The 15,953-nt window shown below is 39.5% G+C and overlaps 1 protein-coding gene across 4 annotated transcripts in view; it reads right to left on the reverse strand.

Moving 5' to 3' along the window:
* Positions 1-1,074: 1,074 nt before the first annotated feature.
* Positions 1,075-15,953, reverse strand: part of DAAM1 (dishevelled associated activator of morphogenesis 1) — a 179,253-nt gene continuing 164,374 nt past the window's right edge. For all 4 annotated transcript variants that reach the window (XM_060142004.1, XM_060141991.1, XM_060141998.1 and 1 more), the window contains 3 exons: positions 7,816-7,947; positions 4,772-4,942; positions 1,075-3,778 (listed from right to left, as the gene is read on the reverse strand). In XM_060142004.1, the coding sequence (XP_059997987.1) occupies positions 3,569-3,778; positions 4,772-4,942; positions 7,816-7,947 (513 nt within the window). In that variant the 3' untranslated portion in view covers positions 1,075-3,568. The remainder of the gene's footprint in view (positions 3,779-4,771; positions 4,943-7,815; positions 7,948-15,953) is intronic.

A 15,953-nucleotide genomic window follows, 5' to 3' on the forward strand; every position in this document is an offset into this window, starting at 1 on the left:
GGGGTCTTAACTTAGGTTTTCTATATGATTAGGGAATAGGTGGTGTTTGTTGTTTAAAAAAAAGGTCACAGAAAATTCCCCCCTTTCAGAACTTGACCTTTTAAAGAATTGTGTCCAAACTAGTTTATTAAAGATTATCCTTTTGCCTGACCAATCCGTGTTAAGTATAGGAAAGGGGCAGAATCCTGCAGGGTTTGAACAGCTTCACCGCCCGACAGAAGCACATTTTCCCCAGTGATGATTTTCTGGGGAAAACTGAAGACGTACAAATAAGCATAATGATCTGCAAGTTTCAGGTTTTTCCCTGTTTCTATCAATACACCAAGGGCTGCTGAGGGTCTAGATGGTTCTGTATGTAGGGCCCCATGATTGTAGGGAGGAATATAAAATTTGCTGACCATGCAGCAGGATCTCTCCCGTCTGGATGCCAGTGTAAAAGAACAAAGTAGTCTTTGGATACTATGCAGTATCCAGGGACTAGGTAGAAAAAACCAAGATGTTAGCAATTATAAGAACATTATGAGTCCACTCTCAAGATCAGAAGTGCTTGGATTCTCTAGCAACCACTAGGATAATTTGCTTTCAGCTTGACTTCAAATTGGGTAGAGGATGGCCAGGAAACCGAAGTGATGTGGGGCTGAGAGAGTCCCAGTTTTCAGAGAACAGAATACACACTCCTTCTTCCATATGGTGATGCTTCCCGTATTAACCTATATCATAAATTAATTTTTTAAAAGGAAATGCTTCAAAATGAAAAAGATTTTGATTGTAGAGATTAGAGACCCTTTTCTATATCCCCAGTTGAATAATTTCACCAGTAGCTCCACCATGAAACTGTTCAACACATAGAGTTATACCAAAAACATGTTACAGAAGGAGGTAGTATATGGTAGTCTGTGGACATCCTGAACACTGCCATAGCAGAAAACTATACTTCTCTAGGCCCAGTATGTACAGGTTTAAAAAATGTATCATTTCTAATTTAGTAAACAACTTGAAATATTTCAATTTAATGGTGGAAAGTGCAAAGAAGTTTGATAATGCTGTTTTAATAACTCATAGAGAGCATATACATAACACCTAATGAATTCATCTCTTTATTGCATGTTGCTATTTAAAAAAAATTTACAGTCTCATAACACAACATTTTTTCTTGGTACTATAACAACAGTCTCGCGCCTAAAGACTAAGTGGTTCCAACTACTAAGCTAATAAGATACAAGACATACAATTAAGTTTACAAATTATAATGCTTTTTCTTTTTGGCATTAATTTAAAAAAACAAACAAACAAAAAACTTTTAAAATACACACCCAAGAGAGGAAAAAGTGGCTACTTACACCAGCACCAATCTAAAAAGTAGGTTTTTTTTTTTCAACAATGGCACATGGAATTACCTGCACACAGCTTTCTGGGAAAGAAACGAAAAATGGAAATGGCAAAGAAGGCCTACCAGGATGGCCATATCAAAATGAGGATGATGAAAAAGGGCGAGAGGAACATGCTACACAAACTTGCTCCTTTATGTGACTCTCCCTCCACTTGTCCATTCCTTAAACTGTAAAACAAAGCCATTTTCAAAAGACAGTTCCAAACTTGAGCCAGATCAAATTTCTCCTGCTCTAAATAGAAAAGAATATATATAGAGGCACTTTAGTTAAGGAACAGACATAGCACATCCCACTCCTTCTCACCTCCAAGCTTTTTTGAGCAAAGTCTCGTCTGCACCTTTAATGTGGTGTACTTGCAGACCTTGGTACATAGGAGCTGGGGGAGTGCGACGTCTGCTGTGTATTTGTGACTGTTTTATTTGCTAGAGTCATCCATATAATGTGTAGAAAGTTGCTAAGTTTGCAGTGAGGGGGAAAAAACGTAAAACCACGGCTCTTGCCAACTCTTAGAGCGCTATTTCACAGCTTTCATGTAGCGCAGAGACCTTGCCATCTGCGCTAGGCATTATAGTTTATACAAATTATTTTTAAATAGCACGATTCCTGTACAGCGCACGCATCGGTATTCTGTTTGCCCCTTAACTGTCCCCATTAGAGCATAAGCTCCTTGGGGGCAGGGGCTCTGTCTTGCTTACCACTGTAGCCCTACTATGCCTGGCACATAGTAGGTGTTTCAATAAATATTTGTTAATTGACTGAAAAACTCAATTTAGTGAGTAAATAATGTTCTAGTGCAATAGGACAAACTACTCTCTCCACAGGAAACCCAACCACAACAGGATCAATGGAAAGAAAACAGAGAACCTTAGCTCCCCTCCCCCACTACTAATAAATAAAGCAAAGCAAAAAAAAAAAGTAACAGTCCTCTTTATATATCATATAATTTAAGGATATTAAGAGTTGGTAGGTTAATGGTAAGCATCTATATTTTATTTTCTAATGTTCATTGTTTTTATTCATTTCTCCCTGAGAGCTTTATCTTTTGGACTGAAATTTTACAGGTAGCGTTACCGACACACAACTTAAAATGACAACATATAAACAGCAAATCACATCAAACATACTTAGAGATAAATAGCTCTTGGCATCTCTGTTGGTGGTGTTGACATTTTGTGCATTCACTAAATGTCCTTTAGTCCAGACCTATATTTACAGAAGATGCAGCTTGTCCTACAAAACAGAAAATACCAAAAAAAAAAAAAAAATGCACCCCATAAAATTTTTTTTAAAATAATTTTTATCCTTTCAGAGAATTCCTCCTTGTAAGTCTTGGGTGGGAAATTTTATTTTTAGAGTTTATAGGTCTATATTGTTAGGAAAACAAGCACATTATGGTAATTTTGTTCTTTAACAAGAGCATGGATTGCATTTAGATAGTGTTCTTTCCAAAAGCAATGTAAAGAAATCATTAAGAGTGCTTGGCAGAGAACTCGATGAAATTAGGGGGGAAAAACTGATGTCCAAGTTTTAAACATATAAAAGAACTCTGATTGACATTCTACATAATTCAGATTTTGTGCCAGGTGTTCTCAATAAACATTTACAGACTGCATCCCCACATCAATGTCAGAAATTCTAAGCTGGTCCTATCAACTACTGATGCGATGCACCAGCATCATACTGTCAACTATCAAAAACCATTTTAAATCTATATTTTTCCAACACCAGTTTCACCAGTGAAAATAATTTCAAAGTATATCAAGCTTGGAAACCGTAAAATATTTCTCAAGCTTTATTTTTTTTCTTTTTACTCTAGGGAATGTCTCTGTATCTCTTTGAGGAGATAGTATTGTGCTTCTGAACAGTCATGGTGTTCAGGGGAAGAAGATGAGCCACACTCAATATGAATGCATATACACAAACGGGTTCTGAGCACATACATAAACATAGATTTTTTTTTTTTAACCAAACATATAGGTCTCCAGACAACTCTCAGATTTCTATATACATTTCTTCATATATACACACACATACATGTACATACACACACATTCACGCATTCACTCGCAGATGAAAGGAGAAATTGCCACTGTTTGGATTGCAAGGCAGTGTAATGAAAAGTTCTAGTCACTTCAAAGGGCCGCTAATGAGCTTTCTAAAAAAGTATTCAAGGGAAATTAGAAATTAAGTTTTGTGACCGGTCTCTCCCGGCTGCTGTCCGTCATCTGGTTGGTAATGCGCTTGCGATTCCGTTTCAGTTTAGAAAGGTCTTTGTCAAACACTTCTCCTGAGCGCAAAGCGGAAACCAGGTCATCAAACTCTCCGCCTTCTTCACTGTTCTCTTTTGCTTTCCTCATTTTCCGTTCCCTTTCGCGTTGTTCCTTGAGCTGCAAATGGAAAGTGACCTCTTAGAGAAGTGTCAAAATAATATTGTGTTTTGTATTGAGTGGAGATGAATTCTGTGGAACATGATGGTGCTTCAGTCCGCTGAGCCACATTTGTTGATAGCTGCCAGCCCCCTTGGATGTCATGAGAGAGGATGACTGGGACATGAGGGCTCATCAGAGAAGCAAGGAACAATGAAAAAACTGACCACCACTTTGTGATTAGACTCTTACCGTCTAGAATCTGGGTAAACCCCATGATATTCTAGTTAAAAAGAGAGCAATTAAGGCTACTCATATTTCTATGATGGAATAAGAAAGTTATCACTATTAAATAGACCCCAAATATTGGTTTCTTTGATGGTATAGAGACACTAAAGCAAATGCTCATTAGGCCACGTTCCTGACATCAAAGGCTAAGCCTGTATCTACTGTGGATGCCTGGAACCTGCTATGCAAGAGTTACTATTATTAAGAGCCAAATAATACACACACATTATAGAAAATTTAGATATCCTTAAAGAATTAAGGATAATTTTTCCCCTTTTGTTTATCAAGAGATAACCATTGTTATCTAAGCTTTCTCACATCATTAAATATTCTTTAAAGACATGACTTTTAAGGACTGTGTAAACAGTCCACTATGTAGCTATTACATCATTTAGAACTAATGCCCAGTCAGTAAACGGGTAGGTTGTTCCAGGTTAGGGCTTATCATAAAGACTGCTGCTCTCTTTGTGCACATGTATGATTACTTCTTTAGAATGATTTCTAAGAAGTGGAACTCCAGATCAAAGGAAGGGGATATATATTTTTAGGCTTTGGATATAGACTGCCACATTGCCCAAGAGAAACTTTCTACCAGTTGAAACTCCCAGCAGCCTTCTAGATAGGACATTGATGCCCTCCTTCTTGCCAGCATGGCAGAGCGCTTCCTAAAAACCAAGGAGATGCAGCAACAGAACTTTCTGGGGGTGGAACTGGCCACCCACTTACCTGAGCCTCCATTCGAGCTCGGCGCTCTTCTTCCTCCTTCTTCTTTCTCATGTTTTCATTCTCTTGTTTGGCTTCTGACACAGCCTGAAGAAACTGATCAAAAATGCCAAAGAACTCATCTGGCTGTATTTTGCCAGCCTCTTCCCCAAAGTGTTTCACTGCTTTAGTAAACTGGAAAAAAGAAGGTTTTAAGAAGTTCAGTCTTCCAGGAGAACGCCGTGATCACATAAATATCAATCTCTCTCAAGGGGCTAAAGGTCAAATTGAGTCAAATATAACTCGCTGGATTTATCTTTGGCTACTGAACGTGTCTATCAATCGCTTCTAAAGGAAAAAATGTAATACTCCACGACTTGTGAAACCATTTATCCTTGTCCACCTCATTTCAGCTTAACATCTATGATTACATCCTATGACTCTTTATTAACTAAACAGTAGTAAAAACAAGAAAGCAGAATATCACAGGGCAGAGCACTCCTCAGGATATAAAACTAAGAGCAAACTCAGCAGGGGTAAGGAAACTTGTACTTTTAACTTTTCTTTGAAGTAGTTTAGTATCATTTATTGGTGCCATGTAGTTAGTATCAAAAGCAAATAGGATACAGTGTTTCTTAGCTGCTTTTACTAATCATAAATAATATGGGTATTACTGTACTTCCTGGGCCTCAATTAGAAAACACTCACTGATTATGGAATCATTAAGGCAACTCAAAATTCATAACTGAGAATACAATTTTATTCTAAATCCTTTGTTTTAGAACCCCTTTCAAGGCAAATCTTTTAAAAACAGATAAAATGCAAAATATTAAGGGCGAATTTTTAAAAATTAAATGAAAAAATATATAGGCTAACAAAATAGCACAGCCAGTCTTTTTAGTTTTAACATTTCTGTTTTTAGTTCTTCTGGTTATCTTCACAACTCGAGATAGTATGCTTTCAAGTGTCTTAGCATTATTATGACCATCCAAATACTGTTCAATGCCAGTCAAGTTGTTTTTTAGAACTATATCTCCTTCTGTAAGGATCTAATGCTATTACATCTAAACTACAACGGACGGTGTTTCTAACTTCAAGGTCAAACAAATTCTTACTCCCTATGCCTAATCAACTACTTCAGAATTTCCAGATCTTTCATTTTCTTCACAGTTTGAAACTCTTAGGTTGGGGAGGACTGCATAAATACTTCATGGTCTAATTGCTTTTATTTTTCTTGCACTACTTGTCTTTAGTATATTGTTAAGTTTTCCTGACATTTTGGCGATCCTATCTCTGTAAAGGAAATATTTTCAACATTTATTCTTAAATAAGACAATTTTCAATTGTTTTATATTTCATATCTTTAAATTTATAATAATGCTTTTTTACCATTTTTCTCTTCATCGAGGCGTTCTCAACCTTTTACTTATTTGGAAATATTTTATTAGAAACTAAGCTCTTAAGGGAAAAATACGACATTCTTCATACACCACATGCAGCGCTTCAGTTGCTGCATGGTTTTATAAGCTAATTTCTAAAAGTTCTGGTATGAACATAACAGCAACAGATAGACTACAATTGAGTTTCTAAAACATTGACGTTCAGGCATGTCAAAGCCATCCTGAATGATCTTTTTATCTAGGAATTCTAGTGATGATGAAGTCATGTATATTTTAGTCTTAGAAATCTGAACAAAACTAGTCCCAGACTAAAGTTCCCACACTAAAATTGAAAAAAAAAAAAGTAGAGTTTGTATAAATCAAAAATTAACTATTCAGTTGATTCTTAGAAAAATGTTTGAGCCCGTGATGAAGTAGGTACTGTATTGCCTAGATTGAGGTGGGGGCCATCACAGGGGAGGCTGCTGACATCAGTTCACTGATTTCAATCAGGGGTACCAGGGGCTGGACCTCTAACAACAGTCGTTCAAACATATCTTGTCTTGCATTTATTTAATAACATTGGAGGTGGGGTTTCAATGTTGAGATTAGCTAGTGTATCTTAACATAGTCTACTTCTGAACTTTAATGAGTATGTGTGTACACTTACAATCATCCATATCTACAACTGAACAGGGGACCACAGAAAAATGAGATTCATTACTCAAGTTTCAAAGGAAAGATTCAAGTTAAAGCAAAAGAGTGTTGTCACAACTGAGAGATGGGCAGTGTGGAGGAACTCAGTAGGGTGGATAGCAGTTTAATGACATTTGTTAGCAATGAGAAGGGGACAAGAGAATGTGCACATGTATATGAATGTGTATAAATTTTAGAAGAGGAAATAACCAGAGAGAGACAGAGAGATGGGGCAGGGGGATTTTAAGGTGTTGGATATTTGCCAATGAAAACTCTTCCCTTACAGGAAAACAAGATTTTGTAATAGCAAAATTCATTTTTTAAAAAAGTCTTATTAAAAATATGCCTTTTGGGGTTCCCTGGTAGCGCAGGGGTTGAGAGTCCGCCTGCTGATGCAGGGGACACGGGTTCGTGCCCCGGTCTGGGAAGATCCCACATGCCGTGGAGCGGCTGGGCCCCGTAAGCCATGGCCGCTGAGCCTGTGCGTCCGGAGCCTGTGCTCCGCAACGGGAGAGGCCACAACAGTGAGAGGCCCGTGTACCGCAAAAAAAAAAAAAATGTCTTTTGCAATGAGGCTCTGAATTAAAGTGCCTATCATTTAGTAAGTTCTTCTAGACATTTAAAGAGGGAATATCCTGCCCTCCTAAGTCTCTATCTCAGGCGAGCATCTTACAAGTTTCTGAAGCACAAGGCCTCAGTCATACCTTGATGTCACATTTCATCCTGCCCTTGGTTTTCATAATCCACTCTTTTCTGTTTCCCAGAGATAATTATAATAACAATCAAGGGAAAAACTATCAAAATATTTAAAACTGTCAAAGTATTTACTTGTTTTACACCATTCAGATACTTCAAGGTCTTACTAACCTAAAGGCCAGTTAGATAGAAAGCATGTTTTTCAACTGATCACAGCCCTAGAAATGAAAGTATACTTATAATATCTGAAAGTACCAGCTCTGTCAAGCAACACTCAGTGCGCAAGGGGAAATTTACCAGGTCTTTAGCTTCTGCTAGAAGATCTTCAACGTCAGAGAAGCTGAAACTGGCTACCGTGATGAACTGGCTGACAACAGACACAAACTTATCTCCAGGCCGTGAGGGCTGAGACTTCTGATATTCCAGCTCCTTAAACACAGGTAATGGATAATGTCAATGTAGGCTTCAAACACAGACACCCCTTTGTCTCATTTTCCTTATGCCTCAAATTTAATAAGTCAGAATGGCAAACCCATCAAAACTAGTGTAAGACATTTTATGATAGTCCAGTTCCCCCTGCCCTTCCACCAACCCTGACAGAGCCAAGCCTGTGTGCCCACACACAGTTTCAAAATGCAATTTAACCAGTCATCTGAGTACTTTATTGGTGTGATTTTGTATACTGGCTCTAGAATGTAAGGAGATTAGCATTTGGATAAAATTAACAGAAGTTAAACAAATAATGGAGAGCAAATTGGATTCAAAAGGTGTGTGACTGAAAGCAAGAGAATTTGACTGTTGATATTCTGTGCTCAGAGCTCTGGTACTTTTTATTTTTTCCTTCTCTCCATCTCTGCCAAGTCCACTTATTTCCTGAACTGTGATATCTAGGTCAGTAGAATTTCAACTGCAGCGTTTGGCACCATAACGCCGTTTTTCTTCTCATCCATACCATTTGGATTTTGTGAGCAGACAGGTAGGAGTATTTGTGTCTCATTAATCATCCATATTCGCCATTACCATGGTGATGAACACAGATTATTCAAATCAATTTCAATAATAATTTCAACCATGGCCAGATGCATCTTCTTATTTCATCCCACAAAACCTCTATAAGTGAGGCATTATTATCCCAATCGTACAGACACATAAATTGAGGTTCAGAGGGATTAAATTCTTTGCTCAAAGTCAAGTGGCTGATAAGTGATAGAATCAAAATTTGAACTCACGTCTGCCTGACTCCAGGGTCTCAGTGACAACTATTCTGTGTACCTACTGACCTAATCTGGATCTCTGTTTTCTTCCATACCTGCTTTGGCAGAGATTCTAACAAGCAGGACAGTAGAGGTCACAGGCTAGCGGTTCTGATTCAGTTCTACCACTGATTTGGTACTTATCCATGGCAAGTAGCCTGGGCCTTAGTTTCTTCACTCATAAAAGGAGGGCAGGAAGCTTCAAGATGGCGGAAGAGTAAGACGCAGAGGTCACCTTCCTCCCCACGAATACATCAGAAATACATCTACACGTGGAACAGCTCCTATAGAACACCTACTGAACTCTGGCAGAAGACCTAAGACCTCCCAAAAGGCAAGAAATTCCCCACGTACCTGGGTAGGGCAAAAGAAAATAGAGAGACAAAAGAATAGGGGCAGGACCTGCACCAGTGGGAGGGAGCTGTGAAGGAGGAAAGGTTTCCACACATTAGGAAGCCCCTTCGTGGGTGGAGACTCCGGGTGGCGGAGGGGGGAAGCCTCGGAGCCATGGAGGAGAGCACAGCCACCGGGGTTCAGAGGGCAAAGCAAAGAGATTCCCGCACAGAGGATCGGTGCCGACCAGCACGCACCAGCCCAAGAGGCTTGTCTGCTCACCCGACAGGGCAGGCGGGGGCTGGGAGCTGAGGCTTGGGCTTCGGAGGTCAGATCCCAGGGAGAGGACTGGGGTTGGCTGCATGAACACAGCCTGAAGGGGGCTAGTGCACCACGGCTAGCCGGGAGGGAGTCCGGGGAAAAGTCTGGAGCTGCCGAAGAGGCAAGAGACTTTTTCTTGCCTCTTGGTTTCCTGGTGCGCAAGGAGAAGGGATTAAGAGCGCTGCTTAAAGGAGCTCCAGAGACGGGCGCGAGCCGCGGCTAACAGCGCGGACCCCAGAGACGGGCATGAGACGCTCAGGCTGCTGCTGCAGCCACCAAGAAGCCTGTGTGCGAGCACAGGTCACTCTCCACACCTCCCCTCCCAGGAGCCTGTGCAGCCCGCCACTGCCAGGGTCCTGTGATCCAGGGACAACTTCCCTGGGAGAACACACGGCGTGCCTCAGGCTGGTGCAAAGTCATGCTGGCCTCTGCTGCCGCAGGCTCGCCTCGCACTCCGTACCCCTCCCTCCCCGCTGGCCTGAGTGAGCCAGAGCCCCCGAATCAGCGGCTCCTTTAACCACGTCCTGTCTGAGCGAAGAACAGACGCCCTCAGGCGACCTACACGCAGAGGCGGGGCCAAATCCAAAGCTGAACCCCGGGAGCTGTGCAAACAAAGAAGAGAATGGGAAATGTCTCCCAGCAGCCTCAGGAGCAGTGGATTAAATCTCCACAATAAACTTGATGTACCCTGCATCTCTGGAATACCTGAATAAGAAAACGAATCATCCCAAATTGAAGAGGTGGACTTTGGGAGCAAAAGATATATTTTTCCCTTTTTCTCTTTTTGTGAGTGTGTTCTGTCCGTCTGTATTTTTTTTTTAACGTTTTAAAATTTATTTCTTAATAATTATTTTTTATTTTAATAACTTTATTTTATCTCCTTCCTTCCCTCCTTCTCCTTCCTTCCCTTTTTCTCGCTTTTATTCTGAGCCATGTGGATGAAAGGCTTGTGGTGCTCCATCCAGGAGTTAGTGCTGTGCCTCTAAGGTGGGAGAGCCAACGTCAGGACACTGGTCCACAAGAAATCTCCCAGCTCCATGTAATATCAAATGGCGAAAATCTCCCAGAGATCTCCATCCCAATGCCAAGACCCAGCTACACTCAACGACCAGCAAGCTACAGTGCTGGACACCCTATGCCAAACAACCAGAAAGAAAGGAACACAACGCCATCCATTAGCAGAGAGGCTGCCTAAAATCATAATAAGGCCACAGACACCCCAAAACACACCACAGATTTGGACATGCCCACCAGAGAGACAAGATCCAGCCCCACCCACCAGAACACAGGCACCAGTCCCCTCCACCAGGAAGCCTACACAACCCACTGAATCAAACTTAGCCACTGGGGGCAGACACCAAAAACAACGGGAGCTATGAACCTGCAGCCTGCGAAAAGGAGACCCCAAACACAGTAAGTTAAGCAAATGAGAAGACAGAGAAACACGCAGCAGATGAAGGAGCAAGATAAAAACCCACCATATCTAACAAATGAAGAGGAAATAGGCAGTCTACCTGAAAAAGAATTCAGAGGAATGATAGTAAAGATGATCCAAAATCTTGGAACTAGAATGGAGAAAATACAAGAAACGTTTAACAAGTACCTAGAAGAACTAAAGAGGAAACAAACAATGATAAACAACACAATAAGTGAAATTAAAAATTCTCTAGAAGGAATCAATAGCAGAATAACTGAGGCAAAAGAATGGATAAGTCACCTGGAAGATAAAATAGTGGAAATAAATACTGCATAGCTGAATAAACAAAAAAGAACAAAAAGAATTGAGGACAGTCTCAGAGACCTCTGGGACAACACTAAAGGCACCAACATTCGAATTATAGGGGTCCCAGAAGAAGAAGAGAAAAAGAAATGGACTGAGAAAATATTTGAAAAGATTATAGTTCAAAACTTCCCTAATATGGGAAAGGAAATAGTTAAGCCCAGGAAGCACAGAGAATCCCATACAGGATAAATCCAAGGAGAAACACGCCAAGACACATATTAATCAAACTATCAAAAATTAAATACAAAGAAAATATATTAAAAGCAGCAAGGGAAAAACAACAAATAACATACAAGGGAATCCCCATAAGTTTAACAGCTGATCTTTCAGCAGAAACTCTGCAAGCCAGAAGGGAGTGGCAGGACATATTTAAAGTGATGAAGGAGAAAAACCTACAACCAAGATTACTCTACCCAGCAAGGATCTCATTCAGATTTGAATGAGAAATTAAAACCTTTACAGACAAGCAAAAGCTAAGAGAATTCAGCACCACCAAACCAGATGTACAACAAAAGCTAAAGGAAATTCTCTAGGCAGGAAACACAAGAGAAGGAAAAGACGTACAATAACAAACCCAAAACAATTAAGAAACTGGGAATAGGAACATACATATCGATAACTACCTTAAATGTAAATGGATTAAATGCTCCAACCAAAAGACATAGACTGGCTGAATGGATACAAAAACAAGACGTGTATATATGCTGTCTACAAGAGACCCACTTCAGACCTAGGGACACATACAGACTGAAAGTGAGGGGATGGAAAAAGATATTCCATGCAAATGGAAATCAAAAGAAAGCTGGAGTAGCAATTCTCGTATCAGACAAAATAGACTTTAAAATAAAGACTCTTACAAGAGACAAAGAAGGACACTACATAATGATCAAGGGATCAATCCAAGAAGAAGATATAACAATGGTAAATATTTATGCACCCAACATAGGAGCACCTCAATACCTAAAGCAAATACTAACAACCATAAAAGGGGAAATCGACAAAAACACAATCATAATAGGGGACTTTATGGACAGATCATCCAAAATGAAAATAAATAAGGAAACACAAGCTTTAAATGATACATTAAACAAGATGGACTTAATTGATATTTATAGGACATTCCATCCAAAAACAACAGAATACACATTTTTCTCAAGTCCTCATGGAACATTCTCCAGGATAGATCATAACTTGGGTCACAAACCAAGCCTTGGTAAATTTAAGAAAATTGAAATAATATCAAGTATCTATTCCAACCACAATGCAATGAGACTAGCAATCGATTAGAGGAAAAAATCTGTAAAACATACAAGCAGATGGAGGCTAAACAATACACTACCTAATAACCAAGAGATCACTGAAGAAATCAAAGAGGAAATCAAAAAATACCTAGAAACAAATGACAATGAAAACACGATGACCCAAAACCTATGGGATGCAGCAAAAGCAGTTCTAAGAGGGAAGTCTATAGCAATACCATCCTACCTTAAGAAACAAGAAACATCTCAATAAACAACCTAAACTTACACCTAAAGCAATTAGAGAAGGAAGAACAAAAGAACACCGAAGTTAGCAGGACGAAAGAAATCATAAAAATCAGATCAGAAATAAATGAAATAGAAATGAAAGAAATGATAGCAAGGATCAATAAAACTAAAAGCTGGTTCTTTGAGAAGATAAACAAAATTGATAAACCATTAGCCAGACTCATCAGGAAAAAAAGGGAGAAGACTCAAATCAATGGAATTAGAAATGAAAAAGGAGAAGTAACAACTGACATTGCAGAAATACAAAGGATCATGAGAGATTACTACAAGCAACTCTATGCCAATAAAATGGACAACCTGGAAGAAATGGACAAGTTCTTAGAAAAGCACAACCTTCCGAGAATGAATGAGGAAGAAATAGAAAATATGAACAGACCAATCACAAGCACTGAAATTACAACTGTGATTAAATATCTTCCAACAAACAAAAGCCCAGGACCAGATGGCTTCAGAGGTGAATGCTATCAAACATTTAGAGAGGAGCTAACACCTATCCTCCTCAAACTCTTCAAAATATAGCAGAGGGAGGAACACTCCCAAACTCATTCTACGAGGCCACCATCACCGGGATACCAAAACCAGACAAAAATGCCACCAAAAAGAAAACTACAGGCCAATATCACTGATGAACATAGATGCAAAAATCCTCGACAAAATACTAGCAAACAGAATCCAACAGCACAGTAAAAGGATCGTACACCGTGATCAAGTGGGGTTTATCCCAGGAATGCAAGGATTCTTCAATATACACAAAACAATCAATGTGATATACCATATTAACAAATTGAAGAATAAAAACCATATGATCATCTCCATCGATTCAGAGAAAGCTTTCGACAAAATTCAACACCCATTTATGATAAAAAACCCTGCAGAGGGCTTTCCTGGTGGCGCAGTGGTTGGGAGTCCACCTGCCGATGCAGGGGACCCGAGTTCGTGCCCCCGTCTGGGAGGATCCCGCATGCCGCCGAGCGGCCATGGCCGCTGAGCCTGAGCGTCAGGAGCCTGTGTTCCGCAACGGGAGAGGCCACAGCAGTGAGAAGCCCGCGTACAGCAAAAAAAAAAAAAACAAAAAAAAAAACAAAAAAAAAAACCCTGCAGAAAGTAGGCATAGGAGGGAACTTTCTTCAACATAATAAAGGGCATATATGACAAACCCACAGCAAACATCATCCTCAATGGTGAAAAACTGAAACCATTTCCACTAAGATCAGGAAAAAGACAAGGTTGCCCACTCTCACCACTATTATTCAACATTGTTTTGGAAGTTTTAGCCACAGCAATCAGAGAAGAAAAAGAAATAAAAGGAATCCAAATCAGAAAAGAAGAAGTAAAGCTGTCACTGTTTGCAGATGACATGATACTATACATAGAGAATCCTAAAGATGCTACCAGAAAACTACTAGAGCTCATCAATGAATTTGGTAAAGCTGCAGGATACAAAATTAATGCACAGAAATCTCGTGCATTCCTATACACTAATGATGAAAAATCTGAAAGTGAAATTAAGAAAACACTCCCATTTACCATTGCAACAAAAAGAATAAAATATCTAGGAATAAACCTACCCAAGGATACAAAAGACCTGTATGCAGCAAATTATAAGACACTGATGAAAGAAATTAAAGATGATACAAATAGATGGAGAGATATACCATGTTCTTGGATTGGAAGAATCAACATTGTGAAAATGACCCTACTACCCAAAGCAATCTACAGATTCAATGCAATCCCTATCAAACTACCACTGGCATTTTTCACAGAACTAGAACAAAAAATGGAACAATTTGTATGGAAACACAAAAGACCCCGAATAGCCAAAGCAATCTTGAGAATGAAAAATGGAGCTGGAGGAATCAGGCACCCCGACTTCAGACTATTCTACAAAGCTACAGTAATCAAGACAGTATGGTACTGGCACAAAAACAGAAAGATAGATCAATGGAACAGGATAGAAAGCCCAGAGATAAACCCATGCACCTATGGTCACCTTATCTTTGATAAAGGAGGCAGGAATGTACAGTGGAGAAAGGACAGCCTCTTCAATAAGTGGTGCTGGGAAATCTGGACAGGTACATGTAAAAGTATGAAATTAGATCACTCCCTAACACCATAAACAAAAATAAACTCAAAATGGATTAAAGACCTAAATGTAAGGCCAGAAACTATCAAACTCTCAGAGGAAAACATAGGCAGAACACTCTATGACATAAATCGCAGCAAGATCCTTTTTGATCCACCTCCTAGAGAAATGGAAATAAAAACAAAAATAAACAAATGGGACCTCATGAAACTTAAAAGCTTTTGCACAGCAAAGGAAACCATCAGCAAGATGAAAAGACAACCCTCAGAATGGGAGAAAATATTTGCAAATTAAGCAACTGACAAAGGATCAATCTCCAAAATTTACAAGCAGCTCATGCAGCTCAATATCAAAAAAACAACCCAATCCAAAAATGGGCAGAAGACCTAAATAGACATTTCTCCAAAGAAGATATACAGATTGCCAGCAAACACGTGAAAGCATGCTCAACATCATTAATCATTAGAGAAATGCAAATCAAAACTACAATGAGATATCATCTCACACCGGGCAGAATGGCCATCATCAAAAAATCTACAAACAATAAATGCTGGAGAGCGTGTGGAGAAAAGGCAACACTCTTGCACTGTTGGTGGGAATGTAAATTGATACAGCCACTATGGAGAACAGTATGGAGGTTCCTCAAAAAACTAAAAATAGAATGACCAATTCAAAAAGAGTCATGTACTGAAATGTTCATTGAAGCTCTGTTTACAATAGCCAGGACATGGAAGCAACCTAAGTGTCCATGAACAGATGATGGATAAAGAAGATGTGGCACATATATACCATGGAATAATCCTCAGCTATAAAAAGCAACGAAATTGAGTTATTTGTAGTGAGGTAGATGGACCTAGAGTCTGTCATACAGAGTGAAGTAAGTCAGAAAGAGAAAAACAAATACCGTGTGCTAACGCATATATATGGAATCTAAGGGAAAAAAAAAAGTCATGAAGAGCCTAGGGGCAAGACGGGAATAAAGACACAGACTTACTAGAGAATGGACTTAAGGATATGGGAAGGGGGAAGGGTAAGGTGTGACAAAGCGAGAGAGTGGCATGGACATATATACACTACCAAACGTAAAATCGATAGCTAGTGGGAAGCTGCCGCAT

Source organism: Lagenorhynchus albirostris, chromosome 1 (assembly GCF_949774975.1).
Source record: "Lagenorhynchus albirostris chromosome 1, mLagAlb1.1, whole genome shotgun sequence".
NCBI lineage: Eukaryota > Metazoa > Chordata > Mammalia > Artiodactyla > Delphinidae > Lagenorhynchus > Lagenorhynchus albirostris.